This window comes from Clarias gariepinus, chromosome 7 (genome assembly GCF_024256425.1).
Source record: "Clarias gariepinus isolate MV-2021 ecotype Netherlands chromosome 7, CGAR_prim_01v2, whole genome shotgun sequence".
Taxonomy (NCBI): Eukaryota; Metazoa; Chordata; class Actinopteri; order Siluriformes; family Clariidae; genus Clarias; species Clarias gariepinus.
Genome location: NC_071106.1, coordinates 23,185,905 through 23,212,609, shown reverse-complemented (window position 1 = coordinate 23,212,609; position 26,705 = coordinate 23,185,905). Strand labels below are relative to the sequence as shown.

At 40.7% G+C, this 26,705-nt stretch overlaps 1 protein-coding gene across 1 annotated transcript in view; it reads right to left on the bottom strand.

Annotated features, from left to right (window-relative positions):
• The window catches only part of slco3a1a (solute carrier organic anion transporter family member 3A1a), a 90,293-nt gene that overhangs the window by 23,713 nt on the left and 39,875 nt on the right, over positions 1 to 26,705 (bottom strand). Inside the window, exons 3-4 of the mRNA XM_053501180.1 lie at positions 6,923 to 7,021; positions 213 to 473 (exon numbers count right to left, since the gene is read on the bottom strand). Of these exons, the coding sequence (XP_053357155.1) occupies positions 213 to 473; positions 6,923 to 7,021 (360 nt within the window). The remainder of the gene's footprint in view (positions 1 to 212; positions 474 to 6,922; positions 7,022 to 26,705) is intronic.

Below are 26,705 nucleotides of genomic sequence, written 5' to 3'. Positions count from 1 at the left end.
AAACTGAGTATACATCAAAGTAACAAAATCTAACTCTGTATACACTTCACTACTTAAAGGCAAAACTAAAGACAAAATAATTCAAGGACCAGCTAAATTAAAAATTTTAAACATTAATGGACCTGACCACACATGCAATATAACTGCAGTAAATAAAATTATTAGAAAACAAATAGCAGTATAATAATGTATAGGTATATAAGGTAAGGTACCTCGAAGCTGATCACAGCAGGAGCTGTCAGGTTGATGGCCATAAATGATACCATTACTTGGCTTTGGATGCTCATAACTGTGAGATAATGCAAGCATGGGTTGATCACTTTCATTTCTGCTGTTTGCATTTTGCTCTGTCAGAGATGGGGGAAACCCAAACATGAAGATAGCAGAGAAAAAAAGTAATGCCCCACAGAGGAGGAAGCCTCCCCACCAGGCTCCAATCCAGCGAGGGTCATCTGGGGTGATGTCCAGATTGGCTGAAGGTTTGTTCCCACATGATAATGGACAAAGAAAAATATGCATAACATTAAAGGGTGCCTTTTAATCCATTTATTTAACATGTACACAAAATCTTTTGTTTTTCACTTCATCACTCATTGCTTTCATTGAGATTAAACTTTCACAAAGATTTAAGTCCATACATTTTGGAACAAAGAAAAAAAATACCACCACACTAAAGACACTTAGTTTTAATTTAAATGTAATTAATTTTGACATTAACCACACAGGGAGAACATGCAATATATAATGTATTGTAATTTACAGTGCATCCTGAAAGTATTCACAGCGCGTCCCTTTTTCCAGATTTTATGTCACAGCCTTATTCTAAAATGGATTAAATTAAATTTTTTTCTCAGAATTCTACACACAACACCCCATAATGACAACATGAAAAAAATTTACTTGAGGTTTTACAAATGTATTAAAAATTAAAAAATTAAGAAATATATATATATATATATATATATATATATATATATATATATATATATATATACCTGTGTGTTATTTAAGTGCGTTGAGCCATCGGCACCCGGTTGTACTGCACAACTTGCTCACATCACAAACTATACAAGGCTAATGTCAGTCTGGGCCTTAAATAGGCTAAATGGGCCCTGTTGAGTGTGTGTGTGTGTGTGTGTGTGTGTGCGTGTGTGCGTGTGTGTGTGAGGGTTAGTGTGCGTGTGTGTGTGAGGGTTAGTGTGTGTGTGTGTGTGAGGGTTAGTGTGTATGAGTGAGAGAGAGAGGGGTGCGGGTGTGACGTGTGGATGTGTCAGTCTGTGTGTGACAAGTACAGTAACTGTGTTTGTGCATATTTGTGTGTGTGTGAGGTGTGTGTGTGTGTGTTAACATTTTGTGATTGTGTGTGTTTCTGCGTTCGGGCGTGAGAGACAAAGGTGTGTATGTGTTAAAATTTGTGATGTGTGATATATGAGCGTTTGTGTATGCGTGCATGTGTCTGTGTGAGTGTGTTAACGTTTGTAATGTGTGTGTGATATGTGTGTGTGTGTGTGTGTGTGTGTGTGCATGTTAACATTTGTGATGTGTATGTGTGTACAATAGGCCATAGATGCTGGAATTAAAGCATCACACTATGATGTTACTCAATGTGATGTCACTAAACTTGTCACTAAATATAATCTCACTCAATAAAATGCCACACAAAGTTATTAATAATTTTTTTGCATAATTTTAAGACATTATTACAGCTGACTCGTTTGAGATATCAAACATTCCTCTGTAATTTTGCGTCTTTAATGTTTTGTTGACAATTGGTTGCACCGCACAACTTGCACACATCAATGTGTGTGTGTGTGGGTTCGAGTGTGTGAGGGAGAGAGGTGTGTGTGTGAGATGTGTCAGTCTGTGTGTGATGAGTAAATGTGCTTGTGCATGTTTGTTTGTGGTGTGTGAGTCTGTGTGTTAACAATTGTGATGGGTAATTTGTTAGTATGTGTGTGAGACATGTGACTTGTTAGTGTGTGGGTGTGTGTTTCTGCATGCAGGTGTGTGTTTCTGCATGCGGGTGTGTGAGACATGAGTGTGAGAGTGTTAAAATTTGTGATGTGTGATATACGAGTGTGTTTGTGAGCGTAAGAGTGTTAAGTATGATGTTACTCAATGTGATGTCACTGAACGTGATGTCACTGAACGTGATGTCACTGAAATGGTTACTAAATATAATGCCACACAAAGTTATTAACCATTTTTCAGTGTAAGTCTGCCAATTTTCATTAGTTTTCGAGCATGTTAAAACACCCAAAAAATTCAAAAGGGTGAAAAAAAAATTCTTAAGAAAACAAAAGAGTCCTGCGCACCTTATAGTGCTTGGGCCCTAATAATAACAATGTGTGTGAGTTGGTGTCAGACCAGTCCCAGAATATTGAGAAGTCAGATAGCTTGTGGGAAGAAACTGGTACACAGGCTGAGTGTGTAGGTCCAAATGATCCAGTATGTCTTACCAACTGGCAGGAGGGTGAAGAGTTTCTATAAAGACAGAAGTGACCCACAATTCTGGTATCATTTAATATGAGATTGCCCAAAAGAAGGCAGTATTACAGCTGCTCAGTGTGCTCTCAAAAAGTCCATTTGTAAAATGTTAAGGTAAAGGGTAGGCTTTTCTCATACTTAAAGTAGAGGTGCTCCTGGGGTTTTCCTAGCCATTAAGCTGCTGCTGCAAAACCAACTGAGATTCTCTGACAGGTTTAAAAAAAAATAAAAAAAAAATAAAATAAAACAGATTTGGTGCTCTTTACAGATGGGGACCGTCAATCTTCAGTGTACAGTGGTCATTTCATGCTTTCCCGAAGTTAACAATTTCTTTAGTTTTTTTTTTTTTTTTTTTTTACAGTCATAAATTCATGTGCTCCACCTCTTTTCTGTATGCTGACTCATTGTCCTTGCTGATAATAGATCCTGTGTACTCAGTATGGTGCTGCTGGAGATGTTGCTCCCAACCCTGGGAGGTCTTCCAGTAAGGAAGTCTAGGATCCAGCTGATGAGGGAGGTGTTCAGGGACAGCAGGCCAGAGCGTCAGAAGAACGAGAAGAGCGAAAGTGATTGCTGTTAATGTAAGTTAATGAATAGCATTTTAATGTATATGTCCTGTTTGTCCGGGCCAAATAAAGGGAGGTGGTGATTGTGCATCAATTCTTAAGGCATGACGCCAACTGCAGGAGCTCCAATGATGGGGCACTGGGTCTTAATATGCCTTATGACAAGCCTCTATAAGCACTTCATAATGATGGATGTGAGTACAATGGAATGGTAGTAAATAGAAAAAAATAAATAAATAAATATATATATATATATATATATATATATATATATATATATATATATATATACGGATGGTGTTGGCCTTAAAACCATTGGAATGACAGTGCAGCTTAGGGAGATGTTAAAGATCTAACTGAGAACATCTGCTAGGTAATGTGCACATTCTCTCAGCAGGAATATTGTCTGGTCCTGCAGCTTCCCATGGGTTGACACTACATAGAGTTTTTCTCACATCAGCTGTAGTAAGACAGTTCCTGGTCATCATGCATAGTCTTCATTTCATTTGGTCCCTTCACATCTAGAAGGGATGCATCTATGTGGCAGGTGGTGGTGTCCTTTAGTCGGCAATGGCTTAGATGTCCTGCCACATGCTCCATGTGGCAGTGTGGTCATGGAAGTGGCTAGGGTTGAGTACCAAAAACCGGTGCCAACACGGTACCACCACAATAGGTGCCACCGGTACCTATATAACTGGTATGTACCGGACCGAAACTGAATGTGAATTTCGTTGCCTCATTTCGGTTCCACTTAAATGCCTGAACTTTTTTTTTGTACTCTGGGGCTATGATAACAAAGTTGTAATAAGCATCAGATTCATCAACACACATGATCGCTGGTAAAATTTAAATACTGTATTTATGGGGTGTCAGAAATGATCGGAAAAATCTTGAGAACTTCGGAAAGCTTTGATAATACAAATCCAAAACATTGTTGCAGTTATGTTACTGTCCATTTCATTTCTGTAAATTAAAAGTTTATTAGATTATATTAAAAAATAAAAGCACAAATCATCAGGAAATGAGACCATCTGAGATGCGCGTGAATGCCGATGTGCAAGAACGCCGTCAGAATAAGTGGAACATTTTTACCCAAGGAGGAAAAATGCTACAACTGGTACACTCCTGTGATGTTTGTCAACAAATACAAAATACAGATTTATCTTGGTGTGTAAAAATCTCAAGTTTGCATATAGCCCTATACAGTTCACAGAGCACCTCCATAGAAAGGGCAGCAGTAAGTTGCTAAATAAAATTTTCTGCTTCACAAACTCCACCAGCAATAAGCAGTACCTAGAAACTATCAAGTTTTCAACCAACATTTCTCCCCACCCACTTCTTGCGCTTTGAATTCCATGCAAACCACTTGAAACGTCCTCCTTCCCTAGCCACTGGCATTAGTGGACACAGAGGACTGTAGGCTTGGTCTCTGCAGCTACCTGAGATCGCATAGCCAGCATGTCCACATACAGGTTATCTGAATCAGATCCACTTTCATTATTATTATTGTTGTTGTTATTGTCATTAACAAGACTTCAGCTTAAAATGTATTGCTAGACCCTTGTTGTTAATTCCAATTTCAAGGTAATGATCGATAATTCATTTTAGCCCTCCTATCCTGTATCTCCACTAGCTAACATAATTTTAAGTATAAGTTATAGATCATGCTATAAAGATCATGCTGTAATCATGTGATCATTCTTGCTGATACCTTTCTTTTACAGATCACTCCTTCTACTTTTCTCCAGCCATTTCACCACACCTGCACTCTCTTCTTTACTTATCTACCACACTCTCCAATTTTTGGACAGTTGATCCTAAATATTTAAACTTCTCTAACTTTCCTAACTCTACTCTTTGCGACTGTACCTTTCCCCAATGATTTCATTTACACACATGTACTTTGGCTTACACTTAGGCCTTGTTCACACGGGCGTTAAGTTTTTGGATAAACGAACGTGCTCTGAACGTCCTAGACGTTTATGTTGCATTTTGTAGTGACGCTTGATTGACTTCTACACTGGCATTCGTTTGTCTCTGTCTAACGTCAGCCTGCAGCCCAAACTGTAGTTTGTGTGTTAACCTGTGGGGGCAGTGTGTCGAGAACTGGATATGAAAGCCCGCTGCTACCGGGTTCACTCTCTGACTGCACAACGTCGGATTAAAGGAAGTCTTTTTTTTTTTGTGGTTTATGAAGAAATTAAAATTTTCGCGTAAGTTTTTCAACAATTAATTTTTTTATTTTGCCCTTTTCCGCATTTCCCTATGTATAGCATGGAGGATCATGGGATATATCCGGTCCTCCGAAGCTTAAAATGAACGCACAGAAAACGAAGTAGAAGCGCTTTTCTTGCGTTCGTTGGGTTTTGAACGCCAAGAAAAAGCTGCATGCAACGTTTTTTTAATGCCGTATAAACGCGCAGCCAGACAAACGCACGTCACCAAAGCCCGTGTGAACACTCATTGACTCCTATGTGTAGAAAACACTCTGCGCTTGATGCACGCTCACCGGACGCTATGAACGCAAGAAAAATTCTGGATTTTAACGCCCGTGTGAACAAGGCCTTACTGATCTTCATGCCTCTTCTCTCCAGTGCATCCTCTCTAGACTTGACTTAACCTGCTCCCTACTCTCGCTGCTGATCACAATATCACCTGTAAACATTGTAGACCATGGGAACTCTTGTCTAATCTCATCCATCAACCTGTCCATCATCACTGCAAACAGGAAGGGACTAAGTGCAGATCCCTGGTGCAGTCCCAGCTCCACCCTAAACCAGCCAGTCGTACCTACGGCCCACTTCCTCGCTGTAAGGCTGTGCTGACTGCAGAAGTGTGCATATTTTGCACCACTTTCACATAATTTGCTGCCACTCCTGACTTCCTCATGCAATACTACTGTTCATTTCTGAACACCCTGTCATACACTTTCGCCATATCTACAAACACCCAATACTTAGATCAGCATTCTCAAAGCAAACGTGTTATCTGTGGTGCTCTTTCTTGGCATTAAGCCATACTGCTGATCACAGATTGTCACCTCTCTTTTCAACCTAGTTTTCAATACTCTTTTCCATAATGTCATACCTTATCAGCTTTATGCCTTTGTAGTTGTTGCTTTGCACATCTCCCTTGTTCTTAAAAACTGTAATTAAAACACCCCCCCCTTCCATCATGCATCCTCTCATGTTCTAAAATCTTGTTAAATAATCTTATAAGCCACTCTACTGCCATCTCTACAAAAAATGTCCATGCCTCCACTGGAACGTCATCCAGACCAACTCGGTCTCTCTGTCTGGCCAGTCGATATAAAGCATTTTCTCCCTCTTTTGAGTTTAGCTTCTCATGCAACTCACTTATACAGTATGCATGTTCCTTAGCCTTTGCCACTTCTACCATCAGTATCTGACTAACCTCCGCTCTGAATTTCACACAAAAATCGCCCTTCTTCTACCATCTAATCCAGTGTACAGTCCTCACTCTTATTTTTGTCTTTTGTTCCTCGAAAGTTATCCTTAAGGCCACCATCTGATGCTGTCTAGCTACATTATCCCCTGCAACCAAGTCTTTAATCTCCTAAACAGCAGATGGTCCACCTGAGCTGTGTTTCTCCTTCTTTTTAAAATATGTAATAATCACCGCCATTTCCATCCCTTTTGAGAAATATACAATAATGTGCACTTCTACATTCCTGTCCTGAACCACATACCTACCCATCATCTCATCACTTCTGTTTCCTTCTTGAACAAGCCCATTAAGAGCATAAACATAATTGGAATACAAATATACAAATATGTGGAGCACCCAACAGATACATACATACTTGCATTGTGCTAATACAGACAGAACAGGAATAAACTGAAACTCACTAGTGTCAACGAAGACAGCATCCACATAGAATTTGGTGCAGACTGATCCAAGTATGAAGCCACAAGCAGGTCCAAAAACCAAGGTTGAGAATAATATACCTGCAATAAGAAAGACAGCACAATTGTGATCAGCTGAGGTGTGTAATACCATGGACATTTATTAATTATCTAAAACACAATAAAGCCATTAAATAGAGTGCAAACATATATAATGTACAGTGGTGTGAAAAACTATTTGCCCCCTTCCTGATTTCTTATTCTTTTGCATGTTTGTCACACAAAATGTTTCTGATCATCAAACAAATTTAACTATTAGTCAAAGATAACACAAGTAAACACAAAATGCAGTTTTTAAATGATGGTTTTTATTATTTAGGGAGAAAAAAAATCCAAACCTACATGGCCCTGTGTGAAAAAGTAATTGCCCCCTGAACCTAATAACTGGTTAGGCCACCCTTAGCTGCAATAACTGCAATCAAGCGTTTGCGATAACTTGCAACGAGTCTTTTACAGCGCTCTGGAGGAATTTTGGCCCACTCATCTTTGCAAAATTGTTGTAATTCAGCTTTATTTGAGGGTTTTCTAGCATGAACCGCCTTTTTAAGGTCTTGCCACAACATCCCAATAGGATTCAGGTCAGGACTTTGACTAGGCCACTCCAAAGTCTTCATTTTGTTTTTCATTCAGAGGTGGATTTGCTGGTGTGTTTTGGGTCATTTTCCTGCTGCAGCACCCAAGATCGCTTTAGCTTGAGTTGACGAAAAGATGGCCGGACATTCTCCTTCAGGATTTTTTGGTAGACAGTAGAATTCATGGTTCCATCTATCGCAGCAAGCCTTTCAGGTCCTGAAGCAGCAAAACAACCCCAGACCATCACACTACCACCACCATATTTTACTGTTGGTATGATGTTCTTTTTCTGAAATGCTGTGTTACTTTTACGCCAGATGTAACGGGACACGCACCTTCCAAAAAGTTCAACTTTTGTCTCGTCGGTCCACAAGGTATTTTCCCAAAAGTCTTGGCAATCATTGAGATGTTTTTAAGCAAAATTGAGACGAGCCTTAATATTCTTTTTGCTTAAAAGTGGTTTGCGCCTTGGAAATCTGCCATGCAGGCCGTTTTTGCCCAGTCTCTTTCTTATGGTGGAGTCGTGAACACTGACCTTAATTGAGGCAAGTGAGGCCTGCAGTTCTTTAGATGTTGTCCTGGGGTCTTTTGTGGCCTCTCGGATGAGTTGTCTCTGCGCTCTTGGGGTAATTTTGGTCGGCCGGCCACTCCTGGGAAGGTTCACCACTGTTCCATGTTTTTGCCATTTGTGGATGATGGCTCTCACTGTGGTTCGCTGAAGTCCCAAAGCTTTAGAAATGGCTTTATAACCTTTACCAGACTGATAGATCTCAATTACTTTTGTTCTCAAATGTTCCTGGATTTCTTTGGATCTTGGCATGATGTCTAGCTTTTGAGGTGCTTTTGGTCTACTTCTCTGTGTCAGGTAGCTCTTATTTAAGTGTTTTCTTGATTGAAACAGGTGTGGCAGTAATCAGGCCTGGGGGTGACTACAGAAATTGAACTCAGGTGTGATAAACCACAGTTAGGTTATTTTTTAACAAGAGGGGCATAAACTTTTTCACACAGGGCCATGTAGATTTGGAGTTTTTTTTCTCCCTTAATAACGTAAACCTTAATTTAAAAACTCCATTTTGTGTTCAATTATGTTATCTTTGACTAATAGTTAACGGTTTTTAATGAGCAGAAACATTTAAGTGTGACAAACATGCAAAAGAATAAGTAATCAGGAAGGGGGCAAATAGTTTTTCACACCACTGTATGTGCAGAAGGTTCAGGTTGGCACACACATATCTTTACAAACTGATGATGATGTCACAGTGTTCGTCAGCTCATCCAGATTGTCAGTTGCAGTTTCAAAAACACTACAGTCAGTGCAGTCAAAGCAGACTTGTAATTTTCACTTTGCTACCACTGTACCACTACCTCACTGTACCACTACCTCTTCACTGTTTTGACCACAGGCTTAGCTGTTTTAAGTTTCTGCCTTTAGGCTGGAATAAGATGAACCATGCAATGATCAGTTCCCCCCGAAGCAATGATCCAATGTATTATTTTCTCTAGTGAGACAGTTCATTTGCTGCCTGTATTTTGGTAGTTTACAGGTTAGATTTGCTCTGCTAAAGTGTTCAAGGATGATAGAAAGTGAATCCGGATATGTTTGTTCCAGGCCAGATATTTGGTCTCACTCACATTCGTCTGGGGTGGAAATGTAAACACCGGGCAGAATAAAAGAGGAAAATCCTTGCAGTAAATAAAATGGTTTACAGTTTATAAAAATGATTCCAGGTTGGGCTGCATGGGCTCGTTTATTTAAAAGCAAACTCTGTCTTTTGTTACCTGGATAGCTCCGTTACGTGATACGTATAGATGGAAGCTTGACAGATGCAATCTGGGATAGAGTCGCTGAGCCAGGTTTCAGTGAAGCAGAGAGCAGCAGAGCATGCAAAATCTTTGTTTGTCCAGTTAGGAAGAAACAGCTAATCCATTTTATTTGGCTAAGAGTGGTGAATTAATGGGAGCGCAGTTCTAAATTCCTGCTGTCGAAGCTTCACAAGCGTGCCGACGCGCTTCCTCCATATGCATACAGATGTTACTCATGCGGTATTCTGGTTTTACCGCCACGCCTCACGGTGGCGACATTTGGGTTTATGCGTTTGCTGGCTGCTACCGCTGAGTGGCGCTATAAAACTATAGACTGACACCTCGGGCATCAGTTCATTCTCTCAAGAATTAATGAGCCGCGCTCCGTTAGAGCTGCACATAGTAGCGAATAAAATCAAGTGAAACGTTGTAGTTAAACAAATTTATAATCACAGTATTAAAATTACAGTACAAATGTAGAATTTTAATTAAATTAAATCTTATTAGGATCGAATTTAAGCAAAGTAAACGTTAACACAATGAGCCTTTAGATTTTATCATGTGTAATTAGAAAAGCTACGCAATTTTTTTTTTGTCATCTTTAAATTTGTAGTAGAACTTTGTAGTTAACTGAAATAAACGAAAATTAATTACCATAAAAATTAAAACATTGTCAGGCCGTGCTACTGCGTCAGCAGATATCGATGTATTTTACACATATATATTAACACAGTGAGCCTTTATATTTTATCATGTGTAACACGCGCGTAGCTAGAAAACTCTGGCTGTGTGTATCAGGAAACGTGGGTGAGTCACAGGTGTTGTCAGATTAATGGGCAAAAACTATATAATAAACCTATATACGCTACATAGCCTTTATAAGACTTTACTTTTATTTAAGTGCACGCACAATGACGACAAAACGTTACGATGATGTAAAATAATGAAAGCAAACAGGGATACAGCGCTATTCTGTATCGGTTTCGGTGAACTTGAGCACGTCAGAAAATAAACCGAAACTCCATGTATACTCGCCTCACAGACGTGAAAAATATATACTTACAGAAAGCAAAATGTCTGGTTTTATATAAACTAAAGGAAATAAATCAGCTTATGTAATTCGTATGAAACGTGGATTACTACAGCCAAAACGAAAAGACTTCAACTTATCAATGAATTATTAAAATGGCCAGTCAGTTTCCTTGCTGTTTTCCCCGACGCATTTATAATCATTAGTCTAGTTCTGCCGGTGCAGTGTTTCTTATCCCCACCCCCGTTAAAACGGTGTATTCAGAGACTCGCCCGCGAGAGGTTGTGCGTGCGCGGTCCACTACACGCTAAAACATATTTGTATATTATGACTGAGATAAGGCGACTCACATCGGTGTGTGTTTCGCACAGCGCCGCAAAGACAGCGCTTATTTAACATGTATAAATGTGGGTTTGTTATATTTCTGGGAAAGATAAATCTTTTATAAATCTCTCATATCGGGCAACACGCAAACATTTTACTTTCACTAAAAGATTAATTCACAACCACATTTCGGCCATTCACACACATGCATTGTGCTATGTTGTTTGTAGACACTTTTACTTTTTTCCTTCTAATCTACCCCTTGATCAAAATGCTCCCGATATAAACCGACACGAGCTCATATCGTTTCATAAAGAGAGGCGACATATACTTGATTAAACACTGCATTTTTTTAAAAGTGAAAGCGCGCTTTCGTGATAATTACATAATTATTAAATGGTGGACATAAACAGCAAAAAGAACAATATTATTTTACTGTTGATTATCATCATGTTATTGAATGATTGTTTGAAACTAAAGCGCTCCGTGTAGATTCATGCCACGAGTCATTTTATCATACAAAGATTATTACGTTGTGCTCAGACCACTAAGCGTCTGTGGATTCCAAAATTGACATTTTTACTGTTTTTTTATCACTGGAATGGAAGGAATAGAAAGTTTCCTTATCATAACATGCCTTGTATTGTTTTTAATCGCTCGATACACAACCATCTGAAATAAAGCGGCTCACATTGGCGCGCGTTTCGCACAGCGCCACAAAGACAGTGCTTATTTAACACGTATAAATGTGTGTTTGTTATATTTCACTCAAAGGCTTATTCACAACCACATTTCAGCCATTCACACACATTCATTGTGCTGTGTTGTTGTTACACACTTTCACTTTTAATCTCCACTTTGATCAAAATGCTCCCGATATGAGCTGACACAAACAGCTTCGAAAAATCAGATTATTCATCTATCCTAAAGAGAGGCAACATATACTTGCTGATTAAACACTGCATTTTTTTTTTTTACGTGAAAGCGTGCAATGTATATTAATAATATTAATAATTATTCAATGCTGGACATAAACAGCTAAAATCAAGATGAATGTTATTCTTTAGATTGTTATTATTATGTTCTTTTGCTGTTTGGGTTCAGCGTTAAATGATTATTTGAAACTGAAGCGCCTCTTGTAGATTCATGCCACGAGTCATTTTATCATACAAAGATCATTACGTTGTGCTCAGACCACTGACTCCAAAATTTAAATTTTTACAGTTAAAAATAAAAATGTTTTTACAAGCCCTTGAGCTGTTGTTTGTGCTATTTTCTTTAATAATAACAATAACAGTAGACAAAGAGAAACAGAGTCTGTCTAAACAAAATTAATTGCAGCCGTTTGCAAAATGTCCTCTTGCGCCACCCGGCGGTGATTTCACAAATCACTTTAAATTGCGACTTATTTATTTTGGCTGTTGCCGTTTGCAGAGTGTGTGGCAGTCATAGACATTCCGCGTGAGTAACCACTGTACATATTCCCAATATGTATCTACAACAATTTTTTGTACTGGGTCTCAGACAGGGGGACAAGTTGTTAAAAAAAATGCGAGGGACTTTAGAAAGCTATTGCTGCCTTAAATATAATAGAATCGTTCTACAAGAAGGTCTTAAGGAAATTTTAACATTAGTTATGTAATTTTCTGTCAGGTGAAAAAAATTGCTACGGGACAAGATGAGAGACTGCTGTGGATGACCGCTCCGCCTGTTTGTCCATAGTTTAACACTAAACGTGCACACAATGTACGCATGGGTGCACACAACATTAAAAAGCCCATTTGTCATTATAACTTGAATGAGTCCTGCATTTCCTATTAGCACAATATAGCCCAATATTAGATGCTTAATAAAATATTTCTCAATCTGTCTCTCACCGGAGTAACCTGGTCATTTTTTTTCGTTACAAATGCAAATTTGTCTTCTCTAAAACTGGAGACCTGTCCTGAACTTGAATTATGCTTTAATTTAATGCTGCCATCAGGAATATCAACTCCTTACAAGTCCTGTTAGTAAACTGATTAGCTATACTTTACTTTCATTAAATTCACGACTGTTATACTGTTGTGTGCGTGTGTATGTGTGACGTACATTTTAAACAGATGTGTACGTGTTTATTCATTGAATTTTCTTTAGGGTCACCATTTGATTGTAAAGCCACCATCGAGCCCCTGCCGGAGAACCTGTTATTTTGCTGTTAGATGAGCTATTAATACATATCTGCACATAGTATCAGTCTTTTAAACAGATTATTTTTGTATAGCCTATATTACAGTTTCTTGTGAATGTGCTTTTTTGCTTTGATCTGAATTTATTTATTATTGGTTTATAAAACAATTATTGGTTTATAATAATGTGAAAAACCATCAGCCACGGCAACAGGTGAAGCGGGCAATCTGCCATTCTATATACAGTGAGACCTCGGATTGCGAGTAACGCGGTTTGTGGATGTTCCACAAATATATTTTGACTTGAAAAACAAGCAAGTTTTGAAAATGAAGTCGAGTACAGAGTATCATGTATCACGCATGCGTTTCTTGTTTTGACACCGAGGGTCACGTGATCACAACTGAGCCAATGGTTTTTCTCTCTCCTGCGCTGCGAAATTGTGGGTAATCGTCTCCCCTGCTGGGTCTTAGTGCTTGTCTATCACGGGTATAATTAACATCCATGCACGCGTGTACTGTTCACTATAACGCTGTGACCACGTGTGTAAAACATTTTATTTTGTGTTCGTAAGCGATTGTGTACAGAGCGTGTGTACTGTTTCTTATAACACACGTGTGCGTGCGTGTAAAGCAAAAGAAAGACTCATTAGAGATAAAAAAAAAACAATTTTCTTCCTTTTTTGTTAAGTGTGTGCGTTGTGTGCACGCGCGTAATTTGACACAGTGCCAGTTTACACTTTCTCTCTCTCGCCTTTACTGTGTGCGTGTTGTGTGTGTTGTGTGTGTTTCTCTCTCTTGCACTGTGGAGTGTGCGCGTTATGTGTGTGCGCGCATAATTTGACACCGTGCTGGTTCACACACTCAAGGTCAAGTAGGCTTTATTGTCACGTCAACCATATACCAGTACACAGTGAAACGAAACAACATTCCTCCAGGACCAAGGTGCTATGTGCAACATAAATTTACAACATAAATTAACAGAAAAACTAACCTAGCTAACTAAGAGGCCTAGTTAGCTGGCTAGCGGAGACAAGACAAATTGACCTGACAACATAAATTAACAACATAAATTAACAAAAACTAACAACTTTTTTTTTACAGACAACATAAAGTGCATGTGCAAATGTGCAAACAAGACCAACGAAGTGACAGTGCGACACACATGACATAACATAATACTCTGTGGAGTTGAGATGATGAGTTGAGGTAATGGAGAAACACTAAACGTTTCTTGATGTAGCAGCAAGAAATAAGTTAATGCAAAAAGTAATCCAGTAATAAATATTGTGCAAAAGTCTCAATGTTTTAAGGTAGTTGAGTTAAGCTGAGTGATGTTTGTGTGTGTGTGTGTTTTCAGTCTAGTCCCTTTTTGTTGAGATGGATAGCTTGTGGAAAAAAGCTGTTGCACAGTCTGGATGCAACAGTGCCCCAATGCATTGGTACCTTTTTCCAGATGGCAGGAGTGTGAAGTGTGTGTGTGAGAGGGGTGTGGCTGATCAACCACAATGCTGGTGGCTTTGCGGATGCAGCGTGTGGTGTTGATGTCCTCAATATAGGGGAGAAAGACCCCGATGATCTCTGCTGTCTTCGCTATCCGCTGTAGGGTCTTGCTGTCCGATATGGCACAATTCCCAAACCAGACAGTGATGCAGCCACTCAGAATGCTCTCGATAGTTCCTCTATAGAAGGTGGTCAGGATCGGTGGTGGAAGCTGGGCCTTCCTCAGTCTTTTAAGGAAGAAGAGACGCTGTTGGGCTTTCTTGTGCAGGGAGCTGGTGTTGAGGGACCAGATGAGATCCTTCTTCAGATGGACACCCAGGAATTTGGTGCTTTCGACGATCTCCACAGAGGAGCCGTTGATGCTCAGCGGAGAATGATTGCTTGGTGTCCTCCTAAAGTCAACAACCATCTCCTTTGTCTTGTCAACATTTAGAGATAGGTTGTTGTCTTTACACCAGTCCGTTAGCCTCTGCATTTCCTCTCTGTACGCTGACTCGTTGTTTTTGCTAGTGAGACCCACCACGGTCGCGACATCAGCAAACTTGATGATGTAATTCGAACTTTGTGTCGCTACACAGTCATGAGTCAGCAGTGTAAACAGCAGGAAACTAAGCACAAAGCCTTCTGGGGCCACAGTACTCAGTGTGGTGGCACTGGAGGTGCAGTTCCCGATTCGTACTGACTGAGGTCTTCCGGTCAGAAAGTCCAAGATCCAGTTACAAAGGTAGGTGTTTAGGCTCAACAGGCTCAGCTTCCCGATCAGTTGTTGGGGGATGATAGTGTTGATCAGGCAACTGAATATTTAGAGTCGACGTTCCGTTATAAATTAGATAATGTAGCTCCAGTTAAAAGAAAAATTATTAGAGATAAGAAACTCGCTCCCTGGTATAACGATCATACACGCTCTTTAAAACAGACCGCTCGGAAATTAAAACGTAAATGGCGTCAAACTAAATTGTTAGTATTCCAAATAGCATAGAAGGAGAACGTCCTGAACTATAGAAAAACTCTTAGTGTAGCTAGATCAACGTATCTTTCCAAAAAAAAAAAAAAAAATCCCAGATTTTTATTTAATACCGTAAATTAACCAGAAATAAGACCACTGCAGAAATCGCCACAACAGCATTGTGTAATAGTGAGGACTTTATAAACTTTTTAAATAATAAAATTGTAAATATTAGGCATAAAATTGAGGCTTTGAAACCAAACAATTTAAGTTATGCAGATGTTAACTTAAATTGATGGCCAGATGTTGGCCTCTGATCGAGGTTGTGTAACCATGCTTGTATTACTCGACCTCAGTGCAGCTTTTGACACCATTGATCACGCTATTCTTCTTCACAGATTAGAAAATGTAGTAGGAATTAAAGGTACAGCCCTCTCCTGGCTCAGATCCTATTTGACCGATCGGTATCAGTATGTAGACTTAAATGGTGATTATTCTGCATGTTCTCTAGTGGAGTTTGGTGTTCCACAGGGTTCAGTTTTAGGCCCACTGCTTTTTTCCCTTTACATGCTTCCTCTGGGCAACATAATCCGTAAGCATGGTATTAGTTTTAACTGTTATGCTGACGACACACCGTTATATGACAATATCTCAAAACCTAATAAATAAATCTTATCTATAAATTATATTATCTCTTTAAGGAGATAAACCACCTTACTAAAGTTGAACAATGTGTGCAAGACAAAAGAAATTGGATGCTAATTAACTTCCTTTTGCTTAATCCAGAAAAGTTCTAGTCATAGGATCGCATACAGCTAGAAGTAAGATTCTAGATCACTCTGTAATTTTAGATGGCCTTTCTGTTCCATCAAGTGCAACAGTAAAAGACCTCAGTGTGATTATAAACTCCAGCCTTTCATTTGAAGCTCATGTAGATAATATTACCAGGATAGCATTCTTTCACCTCAGAAATATTGCCAAGATAAGAAATATATTGTCACTAAACCATGCAGAAAAACTAGTTCATGCTTTTATCACCTCTAGGTTGGACTACTGTAATGCCCTACTGTCTGGTTGTTCAACTAGGTGCATAAACAAGCTTCAGCTAGTCCAGATGCAGCGGCGAGTCCTCACTAGAACCAGAAGATAAGAGCACATCTTCTTCTTTGTCTTTCGGCTGTTCCCTTTCAGGGGTCGCCACAGCGAATCATCTGCCTCCATCTAACCCTATCCTCTGCATCCTCTTATCTCACACCAACTAACTTCATGTCCTCTCTTACTGCATCCATAAATCTCCTCTTTGGTCTTCCTCTAGACCTCCTGCCTGGCAGTTCCAACCTCAGCATCTTTCTACCGATATATTCACAATCTCTCCTCTGAACATGCCCAAACCACCTCAATCTGGCCTCTCTGACTTTATCTCCAAAACATCTAACGTGGGTTGTCCCTCTGATAAACTCATTCTTAATCCTATCCATCCTTGTCACTCCCAAAGAGAACCTCAACATCTTCAGCTCTGCTACCTCCAACTCTTCCTGCTGTCTTTTCTTCAGTGCCACTGTCTCTAAGCCGTAGAGCATCGCTGGTCTCACCACTGTCCTGTACACCTTTCCTTTCATTCTCGCTGATACTCTTTTATCGCACAACACACCTGACACTTTTCTCCACCCATTCCAACCTGCCTGTACCCGCCTCTTCACCTCCTTTCCACACTCTCCGTTGCTCTGGACCGTTGACCCCAAGTACTTAAAATCCTGCACCTTCTTTACCTCTGCTCCCTGTAGCCTCACCGATCCTCCTGAGTCCCTCTCATTTACACACATGTATTCCGTCTTGCTGCGGCTAACCTTCATTCCTCTGCTTTCCAGAGCATACCTCCACCTCTCCAAATTTTCCTCCACCTGTTCCCTGCTCTCGCTACGGAGCACAATGTCATCTGCAAACATCATAGTCCATGGGGACTCCTGTCTTACCTCATCTGTCATCCTGTCCATCACCAGAGCAAACAAAAAGGGGCTTAGAGCTGATCCTTGATGCAGACCCACCTCCACCTTAAACTCTTCTGTCACACCTACAGCACATCTTACCACTGTCTTACAGCTCTCATACATGTCCTGCACCACTCTAACATACTTCTCTGCCACTCCAGCCTTCCTCATACAATACCACAGCTCCTCTCTTGGCACCCTGTCATATGCTTTCTCTAAATCTAAAAAGACACAATGCAACTCCCTGTTACCTTCTCTGTACTTCTCCGCCAGCATCCTCAAAGCAAATACTGCATCTGATGTACTCTTTCTAGGCATAAAACCATATTGCTGCTCACAAATGTTCACCTCTGCCCTTAACCTAGCTTCCACTACTCTTTCCCACAGCTTCATTGTCTGGCTCATTAGCTTTATACCTCTATAATTGCCACAGCTTTGCACATCTCCCTTGTTCTTAAAAATTGGCACTAATACACTTCTCCTCCATTCCTCTGGAATCCTCTCACTCTCCAAGATCTTGTTAAACAAACTTGTCAGAAACTCTACTGCCACCTCTCCTAAGCACTTCCATACCTCCACAGGTATGTCATCAGGACCAACAGCCTTTCCACTCTTCATCCTCTTCAACGCCCTTCTCACCTCACTTCTACCAATATTTGCTACTTCCTGTTCCACAACAGTCACCTCTTCTACTCTTTGTTCTCTTTCGTTTTCCTCATTCATCAACTCCTTAAAATACTCCTTCCATCTTCCCATCACCCTCCTGGCATCTGTCAGTACATTTCCATCTCTATCTTTAATCACTCTAACCTGCTGCACATCCTTCCCATCTCTATCTCTCTGCCTTGCCAACCTGTACAGATCCCCCTCTCCCTCCTTACTGTCTAGCCTAGCATACAAGTCCTCATATGCTCTTTGTTTGGCCTTTGCCACCTCTACCTTCACCTTACTCTGCATCTCCCTGTACTCCTGTCTACTCTCTTCAGTCCTCTCAGTGTCCCACTTCTTCTTAGCTAGCCTCTTTCCCTGTATACACTCCTGGACTTCCTCATTCCACCACCAAGTCTCCTTGTCCACTTTCCCCTTACCTGATGATACACCAAGTACTCTCCTACCTGTCTCCCTGATCACATTGGCTGTAGTTGTCCAGTCAACTGAAAGCACATCCTGACCACCCATAGCCTTTCTCAACTCCTCCCTGAAGACTACACAACATTCTTCCTTTCTCAGCTTCCACCACTTTGTCCTCTGCTCTGCCTTTGTCCTCTTCACCTTCCTCACCACCAGGGTTATTTTACACACAACCATTCTGTGTTGTCTGGCTACACTCTCCCCTACCAACACTTTGCAGTCACTGATCTCTTTCAGGTTACAACGTCGACACAAGATGTAGTCGACCTGAGTGCTTCTGCCTCCACTCTTATATGTCACCCTATGTTCCTGCCTCTTCTGGAAGAAAGTATTTACCACTGCCATTTCCATCCTCTTTGCAAAGTCCACCACCATCTGTCCTTCTACATTCCTGTCCTGAAAACCAAACCTGCCCATCACATTTTCATCACCTCTGTTCCCTTCCCCAACATGTCCATTGAAGTCTGCACCAATCACCACTCTCTCCCCTCTGGGGATGCTCTGCATCACTTCATCTAACTCACTCCAGAATTTCTCCTTCTCTTTTAACTCACATCCTACCTGTGGGGCATAACCACTAACAACATTGAACATTATCCCTTCAATTTCCAGCTTCAGACTCATCACCCTATCTGTAGGAAATATTTAATTCTTAGTGTGTTTCATGATATTTTGTGTTCGTGAGAACAGAGTGTCTTTTCTTTTACCATGACACAAGCTGCACTTTCAATTAACAGATTCTATAGTAGTTTATGTTAAAGGTCGTAAAACTGTTGAACGCTCGTAAATGCAGAGCTACTCCTAAATTTATGTACTTCCTTACCTTATCTTTTAAAAGCATTCCAGACTGGATGTAAACATTCCCACATCCACCTTTTCTTTGGTTCTTTGTGTGTGTGCGTATATATACTCCTGTCTCCCACAATAAACTTTGAATATGAACACTGACTTGTGTGCTTCATTGAGGGGTTCCCTGAGCTCAGGCGGGACAGCAGAATACAGGCGGAGCACTGAGTAGACCAAAGGGGGTCTACCAAAATTCAAGAAATCCTTACAATTTGGGGGCTCGTCCGGGATACCTCTAATCAGGTGAGTGCTGCTTTAAATTTTTTTCTCTATAAGCATAGAGCAAGCACACTCCCTGGGTTTTTGGTATCTGGACCATATACAGTACGGGGGAGGATTGTCTTGGGGCTTTTACGCCTGTTTAGCGCGCGCTCGCTTCTGAAAGGTTCCTTGAACTGAAGCATAAGTGTGGAAGCTGTATTCTGTTGCCTGCTACTTGTCTTTGTGTGTTGTTTGTTGAAGATATTGGTTGTTTCTGTCGCGGGTTAATTCACATTTATAAAATTATAAATGTATAATCATGTACAACTATTTATCTGAAATCCTTTTGTGAGTTGCTCATCTGTGCCTGTCTCCCCGTACCCACAAAACCGTGCTCACCTTCGTCGGAAGTGTGTGCCTCAGGAAAGGGAAAGACTCCCAAGAAGGTGTCAGGACGAACTTCTGACAGCCCTCTATCGGATGATCCCGAGGATACTGATGGTGAGGATGATGATGATTCGGACGATGAAGGTCCGGATGAGAGGTCTCGCCCCAAACCTCGACAAGAAAGCACTGCGTTTGTTTTCTCTATGGGACCAAAGGGTCCAAAAATCCTTCCACCATCCGTAAGCACGCTGAAGGACATTATTAAGATGCTCCCTTCTCCCAACAAACCTTTGAATTTTGTTGATATGCTGATAAAGGCTTCTAGGCACTGTCAGCCCGTGGGTGCGGATTATCGCTTTATTTTGCAATCGGTTTTGGGAGATGGGTACAATGAGGCTGATTTGATAAAAACGGTAAAATGCTTAGACTCTAAAACAGACAAATTGGCTGTAGTGGAAAAAGAAAAAATATGACTTTCTTTAAGGTAATTCTAATGAGGCTATGAAACTCTTAAAAGATGAGCTAACTACTTATCTTCTTGCATGTCAGCAAGCTAGTCAAGATCTGTCACAGGTAACTAATTGTAGACAAGAAAAGAAAAAAGTTTCTTGAGAGGTATTGAGAGACCTGGACGCTTTGGGATGGTATGACCCTGCCTGAAGCAAACCCTAACTCACTTTTCCTTACCACCTTCTTGAATAATTGTCGACCAGAAATCATGAAAATTTTAAAGTTTCAATTGTCAGATGGTTCTACAATGTATATTAAAAAATTAGGTGAGCGTGTGAGAACAAAGAAAGGAGATGGTATTTTAGAAAATAAACATGTTTGTCTGTGGAGAGTGGAGGATACAGAGGTAGAGGAGGTCTGCAGGGTCAGAGTACACCCCGTAGGTCTGGTAATTTTTATTATTGTCATAAATAAGGTCATTGGGCTTGTGAATGTCGCATGAAGGCCTGAGATAAGGAACGTAGTGGACAAAATATGTATAATCGATTGAATGATGGTCAGTGGCATGATGCTAATAAGGTGTTTTCTCCTAATCCATCCCAGCAGCCGCCGTAGAGAGTGCAAAAACAACAGCAATATAGACCCATTTCCCTTCTCAGGGATGCAGGTAGGAGCATATAATGCATAGGGATGCCCTCAGAGTTCCAGCCCCGCGATGTTACTTCGTACTTTCGAGTCACCTCAGGAATAGATAAAATTTTAAGCTCACTGCTTAAGCAGGGTGTTGTTAAACCATGTGTAAGTTCTTATAACACACCTGTTAATCCAGTACTGAAACCTGATGGTACGTGGAGATTTACAGAAGATCTGAGAAAAATAAATGGCATAATTATCCTTGTTGCACCTGTTGTGCCTGATGTGCTGTCCATTGTTTTCTCTAGACCTTGTCATCATTTGCATTTTTCTGTTATTAACCTTTGTTGCACGCAGATGTTTTACTGGTGTCCGCCGCTGCGAAGAAGCCACCACTTGTCTCCTGAAACACCTGGCAAAGAAGGGTTTCAAGGTATCTAAGACTAAATTACAGTTTTGCAGAGACATTGTAAAATACCTGGGCTTTGAACTCTCCCAAGGTCAAAGAAGGCTCTTAAAGGAACGAATTCAGCTTATCATCGACACTAAACGTCCGAGCACTAAACATGCTTTCATGGCTTTCCGGGACTGGTCAACTACTGTCGTCAGTGGATTCCTGACTGCTCATTCTACGATAAATGCATCAGGAGAGTCATCTCACACAAGGATCCGCTCCGACAGCCTCTGACATGGACTGCTGAACTGGAAAAGGCCCTATGTTCTGCTCCAGCGCTGGGCCTGCCTAACTATCAAAAACCGTTTCATCTAAAGGTCTGTGAGCACGGGGCACCGCTATTGCTGTATTGGCACAGGAACATGGGGGGGAGTTAGACCATGTGCTTTCTTATCTAAAACTTTAGATGCTGTGGCACAAGATTTGCCTGCCTGTCTCAGGGCTGTGGCCACCTGTGGGGTGATGGTACAAGATGCTGAGAAGATTGATCTCTCTGGTCCTTTAATTTTGTATTCTCTATATCAGGTTAAACAAGTGCTACAGAACCTTCAAACACAACATATGAAGGCTTGGATCTGGGTATGAGATTATCCTTTGTCCTACAAGTAACTTAGAGATAAAATCTCTTTTGACACCCTCAGATATGCTCTGGCACGCTTGATCAATGCACAGGATGGCAGGCTAGTAGAAACAGATCATAACTGCTGCTTAGAGATTGTTCACTCCACTAGTATACGTCCTGATGTCTTCTACATCAACAACTGGTGAATCTATGGACGTCCAAGGTAATACGCTAGCTTATAGTGTTGCTAAAGAAGCAGCCTGAAAAGAGATTTTCTTTCCTGACTCTGGTTCTGATTTGATCAATACATCCTTTCTTGCTAACTCTTTGATTCCAGATGTAGATTTATTTTCTTTACAAGCTTCAGAATGATTCCTCTTTTTGGCAAGCTCAAGGTGCCTACGTTGTTTCTGATGGTTTATGGTATTGTGCTGATGGTTGTTTGTGCCTGCCGTCTCATTGTCTTCCGTTTCTCGTGCGTGAGTTCTATGGTGTTACACATCGCGCGCGAAGGGGGGTTAAGGAAGATATGAAAAAACTCTTTTACATAGCTAACATGCTTGGAACAATTGATTCATTAATATCTTGATGCTTGGTGTGTGCTCAGAATACGTTTAAATATCTTCTGGTTTTGGTAGACAAGTTTTCTAGGTGGGTGGAAGCTTTTCCGTGTGCTCGAGAGAATGCAAAGGTGGAGTCCTAGTGAAAGAAATAATATCTCGTTATGGTGTGCCTTATGCTATTGACTCAGATAAAGGAACACCTTTTACATCACAGGTAACACAGAATTTGTGTAAATATCTTTCACTGTCCTGGCATTTTCACATTCCTTATCATCCACAGTGATCAGGTATAGTAGAAAGGAAAAATTTACTAAAGCAATGCAAACTGTGGGGAGTAAAAACTGGGTTGATCTGTTACCTGCTGTTCTAGCTGAAATAAGAATGACACCATTAAAAGACGTGCACATGTCACCATATGAAATTATATTTGGCAGACCCTTTCCCGTGCCATGGAGGAAAGGTAAACCCGCGATAGGAACAACTGATCTTGATGTACATATTGCTGAATATTCTGCTGCTCTAATAGATACTCTAACTAAACATTATGAACAAATTGCTGATGTGACTTTAATACCCTCAACAAAACCCACACATCCTTTTAATGTGGGAGATACTGTTCTGGTAAAATCTTTGACCCCCAGAAAACTGGGAGATTGTAAATATGACGGACCAGCAGAAATAATCGCAATTACTCGTATTGCTATCCTAACTGATCTTTTTCCTCAGTGGATTCATGCTACTAGGCTGAAGAGATGTCCTGTCGGCGTGAGACCAAAAGATAAATAAATGCGTGTGTATTATTATCTTTCTGTCTCTGTGATTTTTGTTTCCTAGACTAAAGACGTGCTGCAGTGATGTCCAACCCATGACATGACCTTGATGGAGTGACGTGACACAGAGGGATCGCCTTGGATTGCCACGGGTCGACTTTTTACTTTTGCTATTAGTGTACCATTCCTGGTGGTGTCTTAGCGCCTCGTGAGGTGGGACGAGTGCAGATTGGGCATGCCCGCACTCTGAGCACTGTAGCGTCAAGAAAGGCAATAGTTCACCACTAGTAGTTATTTATGAGTTTGACATTGTGAACAAGGTTTTTGACACACACGAGTTTGCACTCAACCTGTCATGTTTCTGTGTATTTTTCGCTGTGTGCAAAATTCTTTGTATGAGTATGTTTCAGGGTATGTTCCTGCGCCGCGTCCGATGGCCTATTGTCTGCCGCCGACTTCTTAAAAGCTCTGAGTTTTATTCAACGATGTTTCTTATGAATAAAAGGGGGGAATTGTAGGAAATATTTAATTCTTAGTGTGTTTCATGATATTTTGTGTTCGTGAGAACAGAGTGTCTTTTCTTTTACCATGACACAAGCTGCACTTTCAATTAACAGATTCTATAGTAGTTTATGTTAAAGGTCGTAAAACTGTTGAACGCTCGTAAATGCAGAGCTACTCCTAAATTTATGTACTTCCTTACCTTATCTTTTAAAAGCATTCCAGACTGGATGTAAACATTCCCACATCCACCTTTTCTTTGGTTCTTTGTGTGTGTGCGTATATATACTCCTGTCTCCCACAATAAACTTTGAACGTCTCACTGAACACTGACTTGTGTGCTTCATTGAGGGGTTCCCTGAGCTCAGGCGGGACAGCAGAATACAGGCGGAGCACTGAGTAGACCAAAGGGGGTCTACCAAAATTCAAGAAATCCTTACACTATCTGATACTCTCTTCACCTCTAGAACATTCCTTACAAACTCCTCTTTTAGGATAACTCCTACTCCATTTCTTTTCCTATCCACACCATGGTAAAACAATTTGAACCCTGATCCTAAGCTTCTAGCCTTGCTACCTTTCCACCTGGTCTCCTGTACACACAGTATATCCACCTTTCTTCTCTGCATCATATCAACTAACTCTCTTCCCTTCCCTGTCATGGTCCCAACATTCAAAGTCCCCACTATCACTCCTAAACTCTTGCCTTTCCTCTTCTCTCTCTGCTTACGAACACGCCTTCCTCCTCTCCTTCTTCGACCAACAGTAGCCCAATTTCCACCAGCACCCTGTAGGTCAACAGCACCAGTGGCGGTCGTTGTTAACCCGGGCCACGACCGATCCGGTATGGGAATTAAATTCTTGATTCGCATCATTGATTTGGCAAATGTTTTACGTCGGATGCCCTTCCTGACACAACCCTCTGCATTTATCCAGACTTGGGACTGGCACAAGAAGACACTGGATTGCGCCCCCCCCGTGGTTGCATTAGAAGATAAGAGCACATCATACCTATTCTTATCTTCACTTCATTGGCTCCCTGTGAAATTTCGCATTGATTTTAAAATACTACTTTTGACATATAAAAGCATTAAATTGCTTTCTATAAAAATATTATGTAATAGTCTTCCAAATAGTGTTCGGGACTCAGAAACAGTCTCAGTGTTTAAGTCCAGGCTAAAAAACCTATTTATTTAATCATGCATTTTTATAAATAGATTTGCCTTAGGTAAAGGAGCAGATCTGGGGGACTCATGGTCGTAGAATATTATGGTGCTGTGGTATTATGGCAGCAACTGGTATGTTTAGATGCTGTCCTCCCCACTTTCATTGATCACTCAATTTGTTGACGGTGAGGTGATTGGTTGCTTTACATCTCAGGGAGCCCTCATGTCTGTTTCCTTCTGGCTCTCCCTTTTAGTTATGCTGTCATAGTTAGTCCTGCCAAAGTCTCTGCTTGCACTCTACAGTAAATATACATTTACATTTTACATTATGTGACTGTGACCAGACCTAACTGTTGTCTCTTCTCGTCTGCTCCCTCTCCCGCTCTTTCTCTTCCCTCTCTCCCCCTCTTTCTCCTTCCCTTTCTCTGTCGAGCTACACATGTCGTTCCTGAGCTGCCAGTGATCCATACTCCCTCTGCCCTACGGACCTGTCTGACCCATCCTGGTGCCCCGCTTCTGGTTGGAGATCTCGTCACATGGATGCCCCGTGTGTCTCTTTGGGATGCGCCTCGTGTCTGGGGATGGTTCTCTCTACCTAAAAGACGGTTCTGGCCTCGACTGGTGTTGGCAGCTGTTTCTCTGAGGACTTGACCGTTCGATAGTTCAGGACCGGAACTTCATACAAGTCTACCTGAGTTTTTAATAACTAACTGGACTACATATTAACATCAATTAACATCAACTGTTATGCTGAACTGCCTGCCAACTAACACAGTATGAATGCAGATAAATTCCTGCTCTCTCTTTCACCCAAATGAGGATGGGTTCCCTGTTGAGTCTGGTTCCTCTCAAGGTTTCTTCCTATTACCATCTCAGGGAGTTTTTCCTTGCCACTGTCGCCCTCGGCTTGCTCACCAGGGACTATCTGACCATTTTGATTCATACACATTCAAATTCCATACAAACTTAAATAATTTTTTTGATTGTGTAAAGCTGCTTTGGGACAATGCCAATTGTTAAAAGCGCTATACAAATAAAATTTAATTGAATTGAATTGTTGAATGTTGAGCTGAAATCTATGTACAGCATTCGATTGCATGTGTCTTTATTGTCCAAGTGTGTGAGGGCAAGATGGATTGTAGTGGAGATGGCGTCGTCTGTTGGTTCATTAAGGGTAGCAGCAGGGTCTTGATGTGTCTTATAACGAGCCGCTGGGTCTTGATGTGTCTCATAACAGTGTAATACATACATTAAGCGGTAAAGTGGGACAGAGGAACCTTCAGAGCAAAATACTCACTGAGTGATTTTAAAAGCAGCAGAGAATGGTCAGCTCTAGTGCAGTTTATCATATGCCTCTAACAGATGGATGCCTTTATTTGCATGATTAATAAAGAAAAAGCAAATTGCTGTTCACAGATGCTCTCCATTTATTCTAAATGAAACATTAGCTATTGTGCAAAGATGAACTAGGGATGCACCGAAATGAAATTCTTGGCTGAAGCCAAAGAATAATGAAATGCTTGGCCGAAGGCCGAATACCGAACACGGTTTTTCGCATTTTTTTTCATTTATTTTGCCAATTTATATTCATTATTTATTAAATAGTACAAATTTGCTTTTTACTATTTTGTGTTGCTTTTCAGAGAAATAAATCAAATAACAAAAATACAACTTCAAAATATTTATTTAACACTGAACATTTTTTTAACATTCCAGCAGATATTATACAA